Source organism: Lactuca virosa, chromosome 4 (genome assembly GCF_052849685.1).
Source record: "Lactuca virosa cultivar CGN04683 chromosome 4, Lactuca_virosa_CGN04683_v6, whole genome shotgun sequence".
In the NCBI taxonomy this organism is placed as follows: Eukaryota; Viridiplantae; Streptophyta; class Magnoliopsida; order Asterales; family Asteraceae; genus Lactuca; species Lactuca virosa.
Genome location: NC_136429.1, coordinates 142,318,464 through 142,335,924, shown reverse-complemented (window position 1 = coordinate 142,335,924; position 17,461 = coordinate 142,318,464). Strand labels below are relative to the sequence as shown.

The 17,461-nt window shown below is 38.9% G+C and overlaps 1 protein-coding gene across 1 annotated transcript; it reads left to right on the top strand.

Moving 5' to 3' along the window:
* The first annotated feature begins 15,023 nt into the window (after positions 1-15,023).
* On the top strand, positions 15,024-16,776 carry LOC145107502 (uncharacterized). The gene is made up of 5 exons (XM_079044394.1): positions 15,024-15,242; positions 15,429-15,612; positions 15,707-15,913; positions 16,101-16,292; positions 16,392-16,776. The coding sequence occupies exons 1-5, from the start codon at positions 15,160-15,162 to the stop codon at positions 16,521-16,523; spliced, it is 798 nt and encodes a 265-aa protein (XP_078900520.1). The 5' UTR covers positions 15,024-15,159; the 3' UTR covers positions 16,524-16,776.
* The last annotated feature ends 685 nt before the right edge of the window (positions 16,777-17,461 follow it).

Here is a 17,461-nt window from a genome sequence, read left to right as displayed (position 1 = left end):
TATGTTGTTCCTTGCATATGTCTGAAGAATGATAAAGTTCAGTTAATTTTCCATACAGACACTTAGCAGTATTATAGTAAATATTTATTTGTTTTACCAACATGCTATTTTCCATACGTATAGAATCCCTATCAATCATGATATTTATTATTTTTAACTCTAGGCCTTCTATCCTAGTGTTATTCTCCTCCAGTTTATTACGTGCTTCGTAAATCAATGTCTTAGATTTCTCCACTTCGCTACTCATAGAGATCAACATATCATTAAGGTAAGAGCAAGTATCATCAAAATCAGATAAAATAGCATGGTAAGAATTTAAAGGAACATTAAGAGAAACAAGAAGATCATGTACCTTCGCAGTCATTGAAGACTTTGAAGTTGTAGTCACGAAGCACCTTCCAGTCAACTTTTCTTCCTCCTCTTCACTCCCTTCTACTTTCTTCTTTTTAAACTCTTCCCAATCACTATCTTTCTCAATCTTCACCAAGCAAACTCTTTTTTTACAGAATGACCTTCTTCATGATTTGCAAACATGACTCCGTGATTAGGTTGGCGCATTTCTTTGTCATCGGAGCCAAAAGACTATATTTGATATATCCCCTCATCATCATCAGCACCCTTTGCAACCAAAGAAAGATTCTTTGTTTGAGCACGCACTTCTTCAAGCCTCTTAGCATAATATGCTTCATCCTCCACTTTATCCTTTTTCTTCTCCTTCTTCCTAAGCATAAAATCATTCATAATATGATTATGTCCGTTACAATAGTTACAATTGTAATCGGAATCACCTTTCAGCTTCTTCTCAATCTTCTTCTCTTTTTCTCTTTTTCTCCACTTTCTCAACACTTTTCTGACTAGCTCTAGAGTTTGTCATCGGCTTAATCACTGAACTATTTTTGAAGTTTCCACTAGTTAGATTTTGGTAGGGGTGAGCATATTAACCAAAAAACCGAACCATAACCAAATTAACCATATAACCGAACCATTTTAACCGAACCGTTACTAAAAGATATGATGCGGTTTTTAATTTTGATTAACCGAATACATATGGTTCGGTTATGGTTTTCATCTAAAATCGAACCACTATTAACCGAACCAAACCAATAATATTAATAAATATTCTTGATATAATATAATATTATATACTCATCCGTTCTACATTTACTGTCCACTTGTGACTTTTTAAAGTTTTTAATCTTCAAATTTGACCTTAAATATTTTTGTTATTGATATATAATACTTTAGGCAAAATATATGAATGGATTGTGTTTTAAATGTTTTTTCATTGTTATAATTTAATCAAGTAATTTATAAGACAAATAAAAATATTTAAGGTCAAAGTTGAAGAATAAAGACTTCAAAAGTCAAAAGTGGACACTAAATATAGGATGTAGTGAGTATATTATATGTAATTATATTAAGAATTGGAAATTTAAAGGGAAATTATCTAGAATTATATATGATAAGTAATCTTTTATCAATACAATTATATATATGATATCATTCACTTTTTATAACAATGGACTTTATGTTTTTCATTTTTTATAAAAAACTATTTTTATTTTTATGTCATCTTGGACCATTATGGTTAACCGATATTAACCATTAACCAAAACCAATATTAACCGCTACCCAATGGTTATCGAAATACATTAACCAATTGTAATGGTTATGGTTCGGTTTTGACCAATAACTGAACCAAACCGCCCCATACACACCCCTAGATTTTGGTAGAACTTATTAACCCTATTATTGGATTAATAAACAACTACTTCGTCATCAAAATTGATTAGAAAACCATATTCATTATCCTCAACTTCTTCATCAGATTCAACTTCCTTTCATGTTGTTTTCAAAACGAGCGCCATTGGACAACCAAAATTCATTTTGTTATTCTCCTCAGCAATCTTCTTCACCTCAGACTCGTGTGCTTTTAAGCTATTGTAGAGATTCGACAGAGAGTAGGTGTCGAAATTCTCTTGAGTCTTGATCATGAGACAAATATGAAAGGTCTAGTATGTTCAAGAGTCATATTAAAGTGATATTGCTAATTAACATATGATACTAATGAGTCACACTAACAACAACTTGATATAATTGATTATTTATTAGAAATCAATTTTAATAAATATTCAATAAAACTCTTATAATTAAATTGGAAATTATTTGTTTCATGAAAATATTAATTTTCATTAGCAAGTAAGATCATATATCATATGGTATGATTTATAAGTCATGTACATTATTTTGGACTAGAAAGACTTTTGTATTTTAGCCAAAAGTCAAACTTTATAACTTATAAAATAGCTTGTGAGTTTTTATAAAAGTTTGACTTCTTTTTATATCATAAAAATGTGACATGCTTCTAGGAAGCATGTCATGGGCTTTTGATTATTTAAAAGAAAATAATTACAAGTCTTAAAAGCATGGGGAGACAAGTAGGCTTTAAGAGACATTATTGTCTTAAAGTGTTAAGGACTTATGGTCCATAAAATCACTTTATGCATATAAAAGATGAGTCTTGCACTCATCTTCTCCACTTAATGCAATTGACCAAATCCACTTTTCCATCTCCCTTTCTCTCTAGTTTTGGTTAGAAAACTTGAAGAACACTTGCATCTTTTGCTTTCTTTGTGTTCTTATTTTGATAAGAACATAAAGCTTAAGAGTTAAGAGTTTATGGACTAGCATCTACATCAAGCTGAGTCATTCTTGGTGTCTCAAAGGTTCCACATTCTTCATCAACTTCCAAGCCTCCCGAGACGTTCCAAAGAACAACAAAGGTTGTATTTCTTCATCCTTTCTATGGTTGATATTTTATCTTTCTATAACTTGCAAGGATGTAACGACGTAAATTTTAAAACAATTTTTTTTTCAAACATAATAAAACTCATATAATATTCTCAAAATCTCATGTGTATCAAATGTCATCACGATAAAACATATCTCAGAATCTCAAAAACATAATCCTCTGCCAGTGTGTACAAATCATGCCGGCGCCTTCCCGCAATCCTCGGTAGCACCTGAAACACATATCACATAACACGGTAAACATAAATGCTTAGTGAGTTCCCCAAAATACCACATACGGCACATAAGCCACTCGAGGCTATAACTCGGTAAGACCCTCTGGTCAATGTGTCTCAGCGGGACCCTCCAGTCCCGTACCTCGTTGGACCCTCCGGTCCGGTCTAGCTCGTTGGACCCTTTGGTCCGGTCTAAATCGTTGGACCCTCCGGTCCGGTCTAAATCGTTGGACCCTCCGGTCCGGTCTGGTTGAGAACCCTCTGGCCTCGTAAGTCGTTGGACCCTCCGGTCCGGTCTAAATATCACATAGCATACCTAAATCACAATGCCCATAATCTCAAGTAAACACATAACACATAAGACCCTCCAGTCTGCACATAGATACCACTCTAGGTAATGTATAGTGAGAAGACTCACCTCGTAAGATGTCTAGTAAACTCTCGTGCTCGATATCCTCAATCTAGCCTCCGCCTAGCACAATGATAATAATTCTAATCAATACTCTCTTTACATCCTCATCTCTGGAGAATGGGTAGAAGACCATTCTACCCCTCCCTGACCCCTCTTAATCAGTTTGACCAAACCCTAAGGTCAACTGAAGTCAACTCTAGTCAACGGTCCAATTTTGACCAGACTCGCCGAGTGCACCCTTGTGACTCGTCGAGTCCACTTATTTCCTCAGAAGTCTCGTGAAAGTCCAGCTCAGCTCGTCGAGTTGACCCCTAACTCGTCGAGCTATCGCATGATTCAGCTCTTCGGGACAAACCCTAACCAACTCGTCGAGTCGGCTCATTGACTCGGCGAGTTCATTCAGACCAAATGTTCATTCAGACGATTTCAATCAGATCTATCACTCCAAACACTAGATCTATCATCTCAAGGCTCAATAATCACGTAAAGCTTCGATCTTTACGTTCATACATGAGGTTATTGCTCCAAAATGCTAATACATGCCTTTCATGAAAGATTAAGCACAAAAACCCTCATATGGATGAATAAAATTGGGACATCTAAACTCTAAGGACCTCACAAGGTCCAGATCTGAGGTCTAGACTTCTGGATAACACATGCTACTCAAAAACCCAACCAAAATGACAAAAGCCCTAAATTTTCATAGATATGAGATCCAACTAAATAGGTGAGAAAAGTGTGGGCTTTTTACATTCCAGAGAAGCTCTTTGAGAAGAATGCTAAATCCCACAGCCTCATCCCACTCCTTCCTTGAAGCTCACTCCTATTCTTCCAAAAAGGTCCATCTAAACACTTGATACAAGATCAAGGACTCTCTCTTAGCTTCCATGGCCGCCTAGGGTTTCAAACAGGAGAGTTGATCAGAAGATGAGCCGCAAATGAGGCTATAAGTGCCTTTAAATAGGTCACAGGCCCGAAAGTTTAGGGTTTCCTTCACCAGCGTTGACTCGGCGAGTCGAAACACAGACTCGTCGAGTCAGCTCATTAATCCTCGTCACCTAACGCGACTCTACTCGACGAGTTGAGGCACTAACTCGTCGAGTCGCCCATGAAACTCATTATTACAATAGAAATGTTATACCTCGGAACCAGGATGTTACAATTCTCCCCCACTTAATTTGATTTTGCCCTCGGAATCGCTCTTCATTCACACATAGCTCGAACCTATAACTCGGAAAGCACCACTGAAAAGGGCCTCATACCCCACCGATATCTTTTCTGTGGACACCTGAATCCAAATAGGAACTCCCAAATCCGGAACAAAACCGACCCCTCTACCGCTAAGATACCCCCCTTTCTGACCTCCCAAAAATCTGAAAGCTCTAGTGTCCTAGCCCGCCGCCAGACCGCCCACTCAAGATACCACTACGTTATTCGCTCCTCGAATAACAAACCATGATAACTCACTGCCCATCTGATTCTCTCCAGACAAAATCCAACAATCGGCTACCGATCACTCATACCAAACATAGTAATGATCCGAAACACGCCCTAAGAAACGGAAGGGTTCACATCCCATCAGGGCTCATCCACTGAACTGCTAACAGAACCCATACGGATAATTAATTCTCAACACCCTGCCCTCAGACACAAGAGAATAATCATGCTCGCTCAGAAGTGTCCTCAGACATCTAAAAATCATAAGCCTCAACTCCATTTCTTATATCCCTTTTTAACACTGAGTACCAGGTATGATCTCGACCCAACAGTTGAACCTCCAAGGTTATCCATTGCATTATCCCAACCGTCTCAATGGTTTCCTTCTCACAATAACTACATCGGCCCATTGTGACACATAAGTCATGAAGTTCGCCTTACCCCAATCGAATGCTACACTCCCAACTGATGATCGACTCAACCTCGACCTCTGTCGTCTACTGCTCATAGTTCCATGCATCTCGCGGTACCTCCCGTACCCGAGTACTGACCTACACAGGTCTAAGACATCAGATGATAAACAATACCCCTCAACATGGAACTCATCTCAGAATCCAGAATCTCATCTCGCCTACCCAACGCACCACCAAAACCAAACTCAAACTTGAGAGTTTGGTCTGACCCAAAGTTGGGACCGCTCGACCCAATGAAGCACTCAACTCATGACTCATGACCCGAAACCCGCACGTATACCACTTCTCCAATTCCCTTGGGTTACGACAACCACCACTCAATTCAGAGTATAACGATTCCCGACAAATATGGAGACCCCAGTCCCGCCCCTGGTTCGACCACCAGGCTCTCAATAACTAAAATATCAGGGCTACCCAATCCTAAAACTCTTCTGCGTCTTGCTCTGACCAGAGAGTACTCATCACAACACCCTCTCGCTGGCTAGTGAGTACTACGGCTCCCCGCAGCATCACAATAACCTCTCGCTGACTGGTAAATACTACAGCTCCCCCGTAGCATCACAACAACCTCTCGCTGATTGGTGAATACTACGGCTCCCCGCAACATCACAACAACCTCTCGCTGACTGGTAAATACTACAGCTCCCCCGTAGCATCACAACAACCTCTCGCTGACTAGTGAATACTACAGCTCCCCCGTAGCATCACAACAACCTCTCGCTGACTCATGGATGCTGCAGCTCCCTACAGCCTTATAACACCTTCTCTTACCACTCACGGTCTCATCCTCAAGTCGACGCCACACACTGCATCCATTAACCCACGTTCCACGCCCCACATAGATAGATGCATACATACCCATTCAAAAATAAGCGTCATTACTCCTGACGACAACCGTCATGACAAACTCCTTTTCTCACTGCAATCCTCATTCTTAATTAATTTCGTTTAACATCAATTAGTCAAAGTGCTCCCACTGGAACCATAGATACTTGTTACACCACTTGCCAGCTCTCAACTTAGAACTCAGAATAATCTAGAAATAAGGACATCATACCCGGATACCTCGGTACACCAACACAGAATATCACGATGTTTTTCCCAATCCACTGATCTCATACTCACGACACCATGCTTGGATACCGCATTGCTCTTTCAGAATCTCTCACCCGATCTTCCTCTCGCACCACTTGTAACCTCAGAGTATTCCATCTCCCAATTTGAAATACCGAGGCATCGTCAATGGCCCAAAACATGTTGTCGAAAACCGAAATTCCCCCTCTACTGGTCACTACCCTTACAGAACTACTCATATCGACCCTGAAATTGGTTGACGAATCAACTGTTGCCCTTACAGGGGTATAGATTACAATCTATACCCTCACTTGCAAATCTCAGCTATTGCATCCGCAATCCAGCGACTCGGTCGCACTCGAACTCGACATATGTTATCCCCAAAAATCACAGGCCACAATGAATTTTCCAATCCACAGCCACCTGCCATGGATCCACTCATCTTTTCTTAAACACAAACTCATACATATTCCCACCTGGCACCTCGCCTCCTCCTCGGGCTCATGCGTCCGCACCGCAAATTCCCATAACCATTTCTTTGACCGCACATGAGTGGATCACTGGTCCCCTAACTGGAAAACCAGTTCTCCCTCACTCAGGGTTCGAACAATCACCAATTGGCACATCCAAAACCTACTCAAAAGATTGTCTCACCAGTCATGACACACTTGACTCTTAAAAGTATTACGCAATCATCCCAGGGCCTTCCTAAAGGAAACCAAACACTCTCCAATTTTCGTCCATGACAAAATCTTGGAATCCTCCCCACATGACTGCATCTAGTCACCTGGAAGGCTCAGACTGACATACCGCCAGGAACCCCACTGTTCCGAATCCAATCTGTCTCTAATCCGGAAATAGTGCCCTATCGCGCACTTCGTCTCTATCTCCTCGACCCGCCTCCCAAATCGGGAATAACCATAAAAGCACAGACCTCATTCTCACTGTTGATACACAATGTAGACCACAAGGGCCACTGCCCCGATATACTCCTTTTTTAACCACCGGAAACTACTAATAACAACACTTTTTCCCCCAACAAGGCACCTCTTTGTTCTCATCCGTATTAGTCCCACTAATGACTCTTTCCTGGTATAAGAATACCTCGCAGCCAACATACTGCCCAAACATTATGGTGAAAAGGTCACCATGCTTGCTACCCCACAGGGTTTACCTTCAATTCTGAACCAAAAACTCAATATCTTTCCTGTTTCCCGCAGAAAACTGGAGTAGCACCATTCACGTCACATAAAGTGACATCTCCACTATCGGCCGGTCGCTCAGCCCAGACCGTATTCTCCCATAACGCACCATCCTTACTCATCCCTGAGTCTTGCGACTCCAACTGACATCTCACCAACAATCCCTCGGAGCTAACTCGATTTCCCTCCCAAGGGATTCTCCACTAAAACTCGTTCATCATGGACCTCTGGCCCCATACTCTTTCACATATGGTCTCAGTCTAGACAATCACCACGGAATAACCGGTAAAACCAGAAGCACTAACCGCCACGTGTCATGGTACTCAAACCATGTGACCACCTCTCGATCTGATATGAATCATGGTACCCGAACCATGTTATCTCCTCTTAATCTGCTACGAATCATGGTACTCGAACCATGTTCTCTCTTCTCAATCCGCCTCAATTCATGATACTCGAACCGTGACATCACCTCTCGATCTGCTACTTAGATCCTCCATAATACTCCCTGTATCGAGTATGGGTCCTCTGCTTTCAGTAGTACGGGCCCATACTACCTGCCACATCTACCCATACTCTCTACACGGACCATCTCAGAGTCCCTAAGTAGCTGCTCAACCTTCTCAATCACTAATCACGTCACGCGTGCTCGCTTCCCAGCAAAATGCTCTACTCTGTCAGCGTACTCATCTGACTAATGTCACTTCCTAGGCTCTTCCTAGGTCCTCACACTTCTCTGCCATCAGCTGCTGAAGAACTCCTAATGATGCCAACCATCTACCTCCTGAATATCGTCATATTCACTTGGTAGTTGTCTCCCATCATTGAAAGTTCCACAAAGCACGAAGCAAGCAACATTCGGGCATCGAATAAACACGTAAAACCCACTCTAGGTGATAACTCCAATTGCTCTACTCATACTCAAAAGATATCACCGAACTCAACAACTCTACCCCTCGCGGGTATCTAACTACTCTCTTAATAGGCTCCACAAATGCTCATCTAGGTATCTCTCCTAGATTACTCCTCTACTCAAATCCTTCTCTAAAAGGATTCCTGCTGGATAATCTTACTCAGCCCATACTCGGAAGCACATCACAGATAACAACAACTCCTAGGATAAGGCATCACAAATCAGGCCACTCTAGTCCTAAAATATGAAATACCTAGCCTGTCTCTAGCATGCATAATATCTCATAAATATCTCATAATACAAAAGTAAGGGTATTTTGGGAAATCACTGTTCGGGCTCTGGCTGATTGTACACACTGCTCTTCCTCGTTTTCTCTTAGAAACTCTTTCTCGCTTTAGAAAAATCATTTCTCTGAAATTTTTTCTCAAATCCTCAGTTTGAGTCCAGATTTACTCGAAGGTGCATCCGAATCCTTCAAACCAAGGCTCTGATACCAACTTGTAACGACGTAAATTTTAAAACAATTTTTCTTTTTTCAAACACAATAAAAATCATATAATATTCTCAAAATCTCATGTGTATCAAATGTCATCACGATAAAACATATTCCAAAATCTCAAAAACATAATCCTCTACCAGTGTGTACAAATCATGCCGGTGCCTTCCCGCGATCCTCGGTAGCACCTGAAACGCATATCACATAACACGGTAAGCATAAATGCTTAGTGAGTTCCCCAAAATACCACATACAACACATAAGCCACTCGAGTCTATAATTCGGTAAGACCCTTTGGTCAATGTGTCTCAGCGGGACCCTCCAGTCCCGTAGCTCGTTGGACCCTCCGGTCCGGTCTAGCTCGTTAGACCCTCTGCTCCGGTCTAAATCGTTGGACCCTCCGGTCCGGTCTGGTTGAGAACCCTCTGGCCTCGTAAGTCGTTGGACCCTCCAGTCCGCTCTAAATATCACATAGCATACCTAAATCACAATGCCCATAATCTCAAGTAAACACATAACACATAAGACCCTCCAGTCTGCACATAGATACCACTCTAGGTAATGTATAGTGAGAAGACTCACCTCGTAAGATGTCTAGTAAACTCTCGTGCTCGATATCCTCGATCTAGCCTCCGCCTAGCACAATGATAATAATTCTAATCAATACTCTCTTTACATCCTCATCTCTGGAGAATAGGTAGAAGACCATTCTACCCCTCCCTGACCCCTCTTAATCAGTTTGACCAAACCCTAAGGTCAACTGAAGTCAACTCTAGTCAACGGTCCAATTTTGACCAGACTCGCCGAGTGCACCCTTGTGACTCGTCGAGTCCACTTATTTCCTCAGAAGTCTCGTGAAAGTCCAGCTCAACTCATCAAGTTGACCCCTAACTTGTCGAGCTATCGCATGATTCAGCTCTTTGGGACAAACCCTAACCAACTCGTCGAGTCGGCTCATTGACTCGGCGAGTTCATTCAGACCAAATGTTCATTCAGACGATTTCAATCAGATCTATCACTCCAAACACTAGATCTATCATCTCAAGGCTCAATAATCACGTAAAGCTTCGATCTTTACGTTCATACATGAGGTTATTGCTCCAAAATGCTAATACATGCCTTTCATGAAAGATTAAGCCCAAAAACCCTCATATGGATGAATAATGCTGGGACATCTAAACTCTAAGGACCTCACAAGGTCCAGATCTGAGGTCTAGACTTCTGGATAACACATGCTACTCAAAAACCCAACCAAAATGACAAAAGCCCTAAATTTTCATAGATATGAGATCCAACTAAATAGGTGAGAAAGGTGTGGGCTTTTTACCTTCCAGAGAAGCTCTTTGAGAAGAATGCTAGATCCCACAGCCTCATCCTACTCCTTGCTTGAAGCTCACTCCTATTCTTCCAAAAAGGTCCATCAAAACACTTGATACAAGCTCAAGCACTCTCTCTTAGCTTCCATGGCCGCCTAGGGTTTCACCAAGGAGAGTTGATCAGAAGATGAGCCGCAAATGAGGGTATAAGTGCCTTTAAATAGGTCACAGGCCCGAAAGTTTAGGGTTTCCTTCACCAGCACTGACTCGGCGAGTCAAAACACAGACTCGTCAAGTCAGCTCATTAATCCTCGTCACCCAACGCGACTCTACTCGACGAGTTGAGGCACTAACTCGTCGAGTCTCCCATGAAACTCATTATTACAATAGAAATGTTATACCTCAGAACCAGGATGTTACAAAGGAGATCCTTGGTGGGTATAAAATGTTATGTTATGTTCAAAGTTTTAAGTCTTCCGTTGCCATATTTTTCTAGTTTATGAAACTATTTTTGAACTAAAACCCAACAAAATATTCATCCATTCCTTTCTCAGTCCCAAAATGAAGGTGAGGTTGAATTCTAGTGTGGTACGAACAACTCCATATCTTGTACACTTAAAGATGAGCTCATTCAGTCTATCGTAATATGCTTCGATAGTCTTATTCTCCTTCCGCTCAAATTCAGACAATTCTGACAAACATTGTGTCACCGATCTATTTTTAGTTCTCTCATTCCCTTGTTACTTCTATTTCAAAGTATCCCAAATCTTTTTCACTGTCTTACAACCTCGAACATAGTTGTAACCAACTGGTGGAAGAGCTTTTCGCAGCTCACAGAGACATCTTTTTTCATTCACCTTCTTCTTGTTGCCTTGAGCAATCATGTCTTCAGCAACACCAACATTTCCAACAGCTTGAACCAGGTCAGCCCGATAAGGTCCAGTTTCGACAGATCACCAAAGATCTTCATCAATTCCATTGAGATAATCTTCCATACTATCCGCCCATTGCTCGTAATACTCAGGAAGCAACATTGGAACTTTAGTCGCAGATCCAAGCAAGTTTGCAAAGCTCATCATTGTATTGACGTTCAAATTTGCCATTTGATTGAGTAAAACAAGGATTATCTTTGAAAAGAAAGAAATCAAATGTGAATCGATTGACAAAACAAACATAAAATCATTTAATCACAACGATCAAATGAATAATTACGTTTCAATCTTGCGGAAAAAGTGAATCGGAAAGAACGATTCAATAAGATTAAAACATGAAAAAGATTCTTCTATCGATTTGTAGATTCCTACTCTGATACCAATTGAAAAGTTTTTAGAATTATGTTTTAATCAATCGTAAGCTAAATCAAAGCAAGTAAGAACACAGAGATCTAAATAAGATATGGTTTCAGCTCGATTACTTTTCGGGATGAGTACAAGAGAATTGCAGTGAGAGAAAGCTTATGCGTACAAAATATCCAAAAGTTACGACTCCCTAATGTACTTACCCTATTTATAGAGTACTCACGGAAACAAAAAATACTAGGACTTGACATCACATAGCGAACCACTACAGTGCCTAGTAAATATATAACATAACGAAGTCCAACTTACCTTCTCTATTTACAAACTATTCGACATCCAAGACACTACCTAAGGTTCGTCATCTCACAACATATATAGATTCTACACTCATCATCATCTCCAATATTATATTCTAGACCTTTATAAGTGTTCAAGATCCAAGCTTTATTGTTCTATGTCTTTAGATCAAGGTTTTTGTACCTTTTCCTTCAAATATGAGCTACTTAGAATGGTGGGATTCCATAAAGTTAGCAACTTTATGGATCCTTCAGGCCCCTTGGTGAGTATAAGGTTCAGATACGAAGTGCGTTGGTGTTTTGAGCTTCATGCATGAGATTTTGGTGTTATTCTCCATTTTTGACCTAGCTTGAGATTTAGACTTGCATTGGACATGCGTGACTTAAAAGCATCGATCTTTAGATTGTAATGGACGTTAGGAAGCCTTCTGGAAGGAAAGAATAGATAGATTAATGGATTGAGAGCTGAATCCATTAAGCTAAGAAAGTCTAGTTCCCACGACGTGGCAGCCTGCTCGCCACAACATGGCGACTGGGGGTTTCACGTCTGTTTTGGACTTACTTTGCCACGACGTGGTAGCTTGAGTCCCACGAAGTGGCAATGGATTTGTTTGCGACTGAGATTTTGGATTGGGGCTAAGTTCATCAGCCACGACGTGGAAGCATGCATACGTTAGCAATGACCGTTGACTTTTGATGTGGTTGACTTTTGGTTAAATTGCTAGTTCTAGAGTGTAGACTAAGGTGAGACCTTGTGTGATTCGATAGGTGGGTTGTAGCACCTGTTTCGTGACGTTGAGCTGGGATTTGTCTGAATTTGTGATAAAGGTGAGTCTTCTCACTATACTATGTAGGATGTTAGCTGTCTTTGTGACTCTTGGATTGTATGTTGGGCGGGGCCCGATATGATGGGTGGGGCCCGATATGATGGGCGGGTCCCAATATATGGGAGGGCCCCGATGTTATGTATGGTATATGGTATTTTGAGAAACTCAATAAGCTTTATGGTTTAAACATTTCAGGTACTTCTAGTTCTAAATGGAAGGGCTCGACATGATCGCACAACATCCCCTCGATTTTTATTCCACACTGTTATTTAGATTTACTCTGGTGTTGAGAATATTTATATTGTGGTTGGTTTTGGAACAATAGGTTATATCTTTTTGGGTGTTTTGAAAATGAAATTTTTACTGGTATTTTTGGGACGTTACGGTGCTATTAAGACTGTGTTTGGCGTGCCACAAGTAGCTGAAGATAACTTATTTTTTGATTTTTTTAAGTTGTCATGTTTAGGAAACAAAAAAGTAGTTTATAAGTTAAAATTACATAAATGGTCATTGTGGTTTACCAAAGGTCACAAACTCAGTCCTTGCTAATTTTTCTTTACGAACTTGGTCTAAGTGGTTTCTAAAACTTGCACGGATGGTCCTTATCCATATAAAAAGGCTTATTTGCCATTCTTATATTCTTTTACCTTTAGTTTGTTTAAATATAATTTACATAAAAAGAAAAAAGAAATAAAAAAACACCCACCCTACCCCTATCATATACACCCAACCCCACATACATATATCAGAGGGTGAAAATGGAGACAAGGTTTGTTGCTCGATTCATAAGAGGGAGGAAAAGGATGATTGAAGGACCTTTCATCATTCTTGTCTCTGTTGGAGTACACACAGAAGTCAAAGAGGGTGCAGATCTTTTTCTTTGCATAACGTGGAGAAGAAAGTCTAGGGCAAAGAAGGATAAAGAGGACAAAAAGAGAGAAAATGAATATTAGAGGAGTGGGGGTGGGTGAATTGGGAGGGTGAGTTTCTATTTATTTCCTCATTTTTTTAAAGTAAAATTACATAAATAAAAATGAAAGTTTAATTGAAAATGGTATAATAGTAATTTCAGATAAAATTTGTAACAAAAAGAAATCATATGGATCAACCATGCAAGTTTTAGAAACCATAGGGACCATGTTCGTCAAAAACAATTTAGCAGGGATTGAGGTTGTGACATTTGGTAAACACATAGACCATTTATGTAATTATGTCTTTAATTATAAAAAAACATATTCATTGGATGCCATTTTATACCATTTTATATTTTCTAGCTAGCTTATCAACTGGTTTTTACTAAACATCATTTTTTATCGGTTAGTTTATAAGCTAGCAGCTAGTTTTCAACTATCAACTAGCTTTTCAGAAAATACGTCAAACATAGCCTAAAGTTTGAATCAGAATAGTTGTCGGGACATGTAATCATCTTATTAATTTTTTGTTTAGGTTTTAATTAATTATATACAAAAAGGAATTTTATTGTTAGTTGTTTTTGGATTGTTAGTGACATGGTTATACATAGGAAGTTGTTGATCGCTAATTTGCGACGGTGAGGTTTTAATTATGGTATGTAAATAGATCGTATGTATTTGGATCAAATCAAAATAAAATTGACTCAAATGAAAACAAAATTTCGGAAATTTCAGTCTTATTTTTGTGATTGATTGATATAAACCAATTTTACTGTAGAAGACGAAGGATGAGGCGGAGGGAGAGAGGGTGGTCTGATCGATCAGAGAAGACGAATGACGAGGGGAATGGTGTTTGGTCAGTGGCGGACTTAGAAAGAAAAACCATGAGTGCGCACTACTAGAAAAAACTAATTTCCAAGTGCATTTTTCATCATAAAATCATCACTAAACCTACAATTTTGCACTAAATCCACAATTATCAAACTCTGTGATGGATTGTCAATGAATTCATGATGAAATTGTGACAGATTTTCTATAAATTTTCACTAAATTTACATTTGACGGAAAATTTTGAAAGGTAACAACACACTAAATCCGTCCCTGTGTTTGGTTGTACATACGTGTATGGTGGTTGTACGATGGTATCACAAAAATAAATAACCAATAAAACATTAAATAAATTAAGAAAATACAGAGAGAGAGAGAGAAATATTAAGAACCCTATAAGTAAAAATAAATAGCCATACAAATCCAAACCAAAAGTACCATTCATCTAATTTACTCTAAAAACAGTAACAAAGCACATGGACCAAACGTGTAATTTACTCAAGAGTCAATGTTATACTATTTTAAAACTGGTTGACCGAGAGGCTCCGGCGCCGGTTGACAGCCGCGAATACCGCGAAACCAGATCCATGTCCTTATATAAAGCCTTTACTGATCACCGTTAAGTCTAGTGTTTTCATCCCAGCGACAAAATGTGTATATCAGTGTTTCTATGGCAAGCTCATCCACTCTACCCGTTTCTTCTATTGCTCAATCGAGATGAATATCATATACGGTGAGTTAAATTTGAATTTCAACTCATTTTTGTACATTTTGCAAAACAATTCAACCATTTACAGATTCAATTTTGTTCCTATATACTTGAACTTTGACAGATGAGTTTTTCTTGCTAACTACTTATTATAATATGATATGATCGGAGATGAATATTTCTGACTAATTGCTTTGCTATATATGTAAGACCAACGGAGCCACTAAATTGGTGGGAAGGTGGAAAAATATTGGGTGGCAGAGATGTGACAGCCGGCGGAACATGGTTGGCCTCTAGCAGAGAAGGAAGGGTGGCTTTTGTTACGAACGTTCGTGAATTGAACTCAATATCTGCTGCAAAGAGTAGAGGTGATCTCCCAGTTCGTTTTTTGCAGGTTGGTTTTTAAGTTTACATCGTAGTAAATCATGCCCACCAACTGTTTGATTTTTTTCCTGTTGGTATGATTTTGGTAATTTTGATGATTATAGAGCAAGAAAAACGCCATGGAGTTTGCAGAAGAGATTGCGAAGGAAGCAGATGAATACAATGGATTCAATTTGATAATTGCTGATCTTTTGTCCATGAATATGGTTTATGTAACCAATAGGCTGAAAGGAGATAAGTGCTATGTGACTTCAGTTTCACCTGGTGTCCATGTGCTATCAAATGCAAGTCTAGACACTCCATGGCCTAAGGTGAGCAACTACAGCTGCCTATTTTATGCAACAGATTTTCACTTCTTTAGCCAACTTATGCAACAATATTGTGGCCCTAAAAAGAAAAGTTGTTGCATAAATTGGAATACTTGTGAAACATTGTTGCATAAAGGTTAATGTTTTCTTTTTTCTAATATGTATTGTATGTATCTAATTCTGTACTCAGGCTCAAAGATTGGAACATGGTTTTAAAGATGTTTTGGATGAATATGGTGAAGGTGAAATTCCAGTTACTGAATTGATTGATAAACTGATGAGAAACACTGTAAAAGATGACATCAGCATGCTTCCCGGGATCTATGGTCCAGATTTTGAGTATGAGTTGAGTTCTGTATTTGTTAATCCAGTATCTCCAAAGGTAACAATTTTCCCAACTTTCTAATTTTGTTCCATTTTGTCAAGATTTGAAGGTGCTGACGTGGCATTGACATGGGAAAACATATTGGGTGATATGCAGGACTATGGTACACGAAGTACCTCTGCATTGGCTGTAAAAGCAAGTGGTGAAGTATTCTTTTATGAAAGGCATCTTGAAAATGGGTTATGGAAAGAGAACACAGAAACATACATGATTGAGAAAATGAAGTGAGGGTTAATGTGTGAAGAAATATAAGTATGTTGCTGTTATGGGTAAAGATATGTAAGTAGTAAGTACGTTGTTATGGGTAAAAAAATACAAAGGAACACATGTTGCTATTTCCTGCAACTTGTCTTATTATTTTTTTTTTTAATCTTATTTGGTATGAAAGTTATAGTGTGTGCCTTGAATAAAAAGAAATGATCAACTATCAGTTGATATGATGTATGTGATCTTATTTGTAAGAAATAATGAATTTTGAGAAGTTTGTATTATGTAGTCGATCAAATTTGTACTTAAGATGGTATTTGGTTATTTATAAGAAAGATAACGATAAAGGAAATAGATACAAGTTTCGTTGCTTGATTGATTGTTATTTATATCCGCAAGGGTTTTTGTGTGTTTATTTAGTGTGTGTGTGTGTGTGAGAGAGAGAGAGAGAGAGAGGATGTAACCACTTATTTTATCCATTTTCAAAACTGGGTAACAAATTGAATTTGGGCAACAAACTCAATTATCTCTAAAATTAACAACATTTTATACATTTTATTCTATCTAGAGGTAACCAACCATGAAAGTTGTCCTCAATTGGTCCGTATGACTTATTATAGCAGGTACCACAAGTTACCAACTTTTTTTTCACAATTTTGACATAAATTTTAACTTTTGTTACGAATTTGACCCAAACTTTTTTCTTTTACAAAGCTGCCCAACTTTTTTTACAATATTGTTTTTAAGACTTATTGTTTTTATAATATTACCTCTTTACAACTTTATTTATAATTATTTTGCTCCAGTTTACAACTTAATAACTTTTTTATATAAATTATGTTTTTGACAACTGTTTTATACAACTTTTTGCCTCAACGTTTTTTACAAACTTTTTCTACGACTTAGTTTTTTTTATAAATTTCTAAAAACAAATATGTAAAAAAAACAAGTTTTTACAT

Coding starts and splice junctions, on each gene's coding strand:
- LOC145107502 (XM_079044394.1), top strand. CDS start 15,160: ATGTGTATATCAGTGTTTCTATGGCAAGCTCATCCACTCTACCCGTTT. Junction 15,914..16,100: donor TAGACACTCCATGGCCTAAG/GTGAGCAACTAC, acceptor TTCTGTACTCAG/GCTCAAAGATTGGAACATGG. Junction 16,293..16,391: donor TTAATCCAGTATCTCCAAAG/GTAACAATTTTC, acceptor GGTGATATGCAG/GACTATGGTACACGAAGTAC.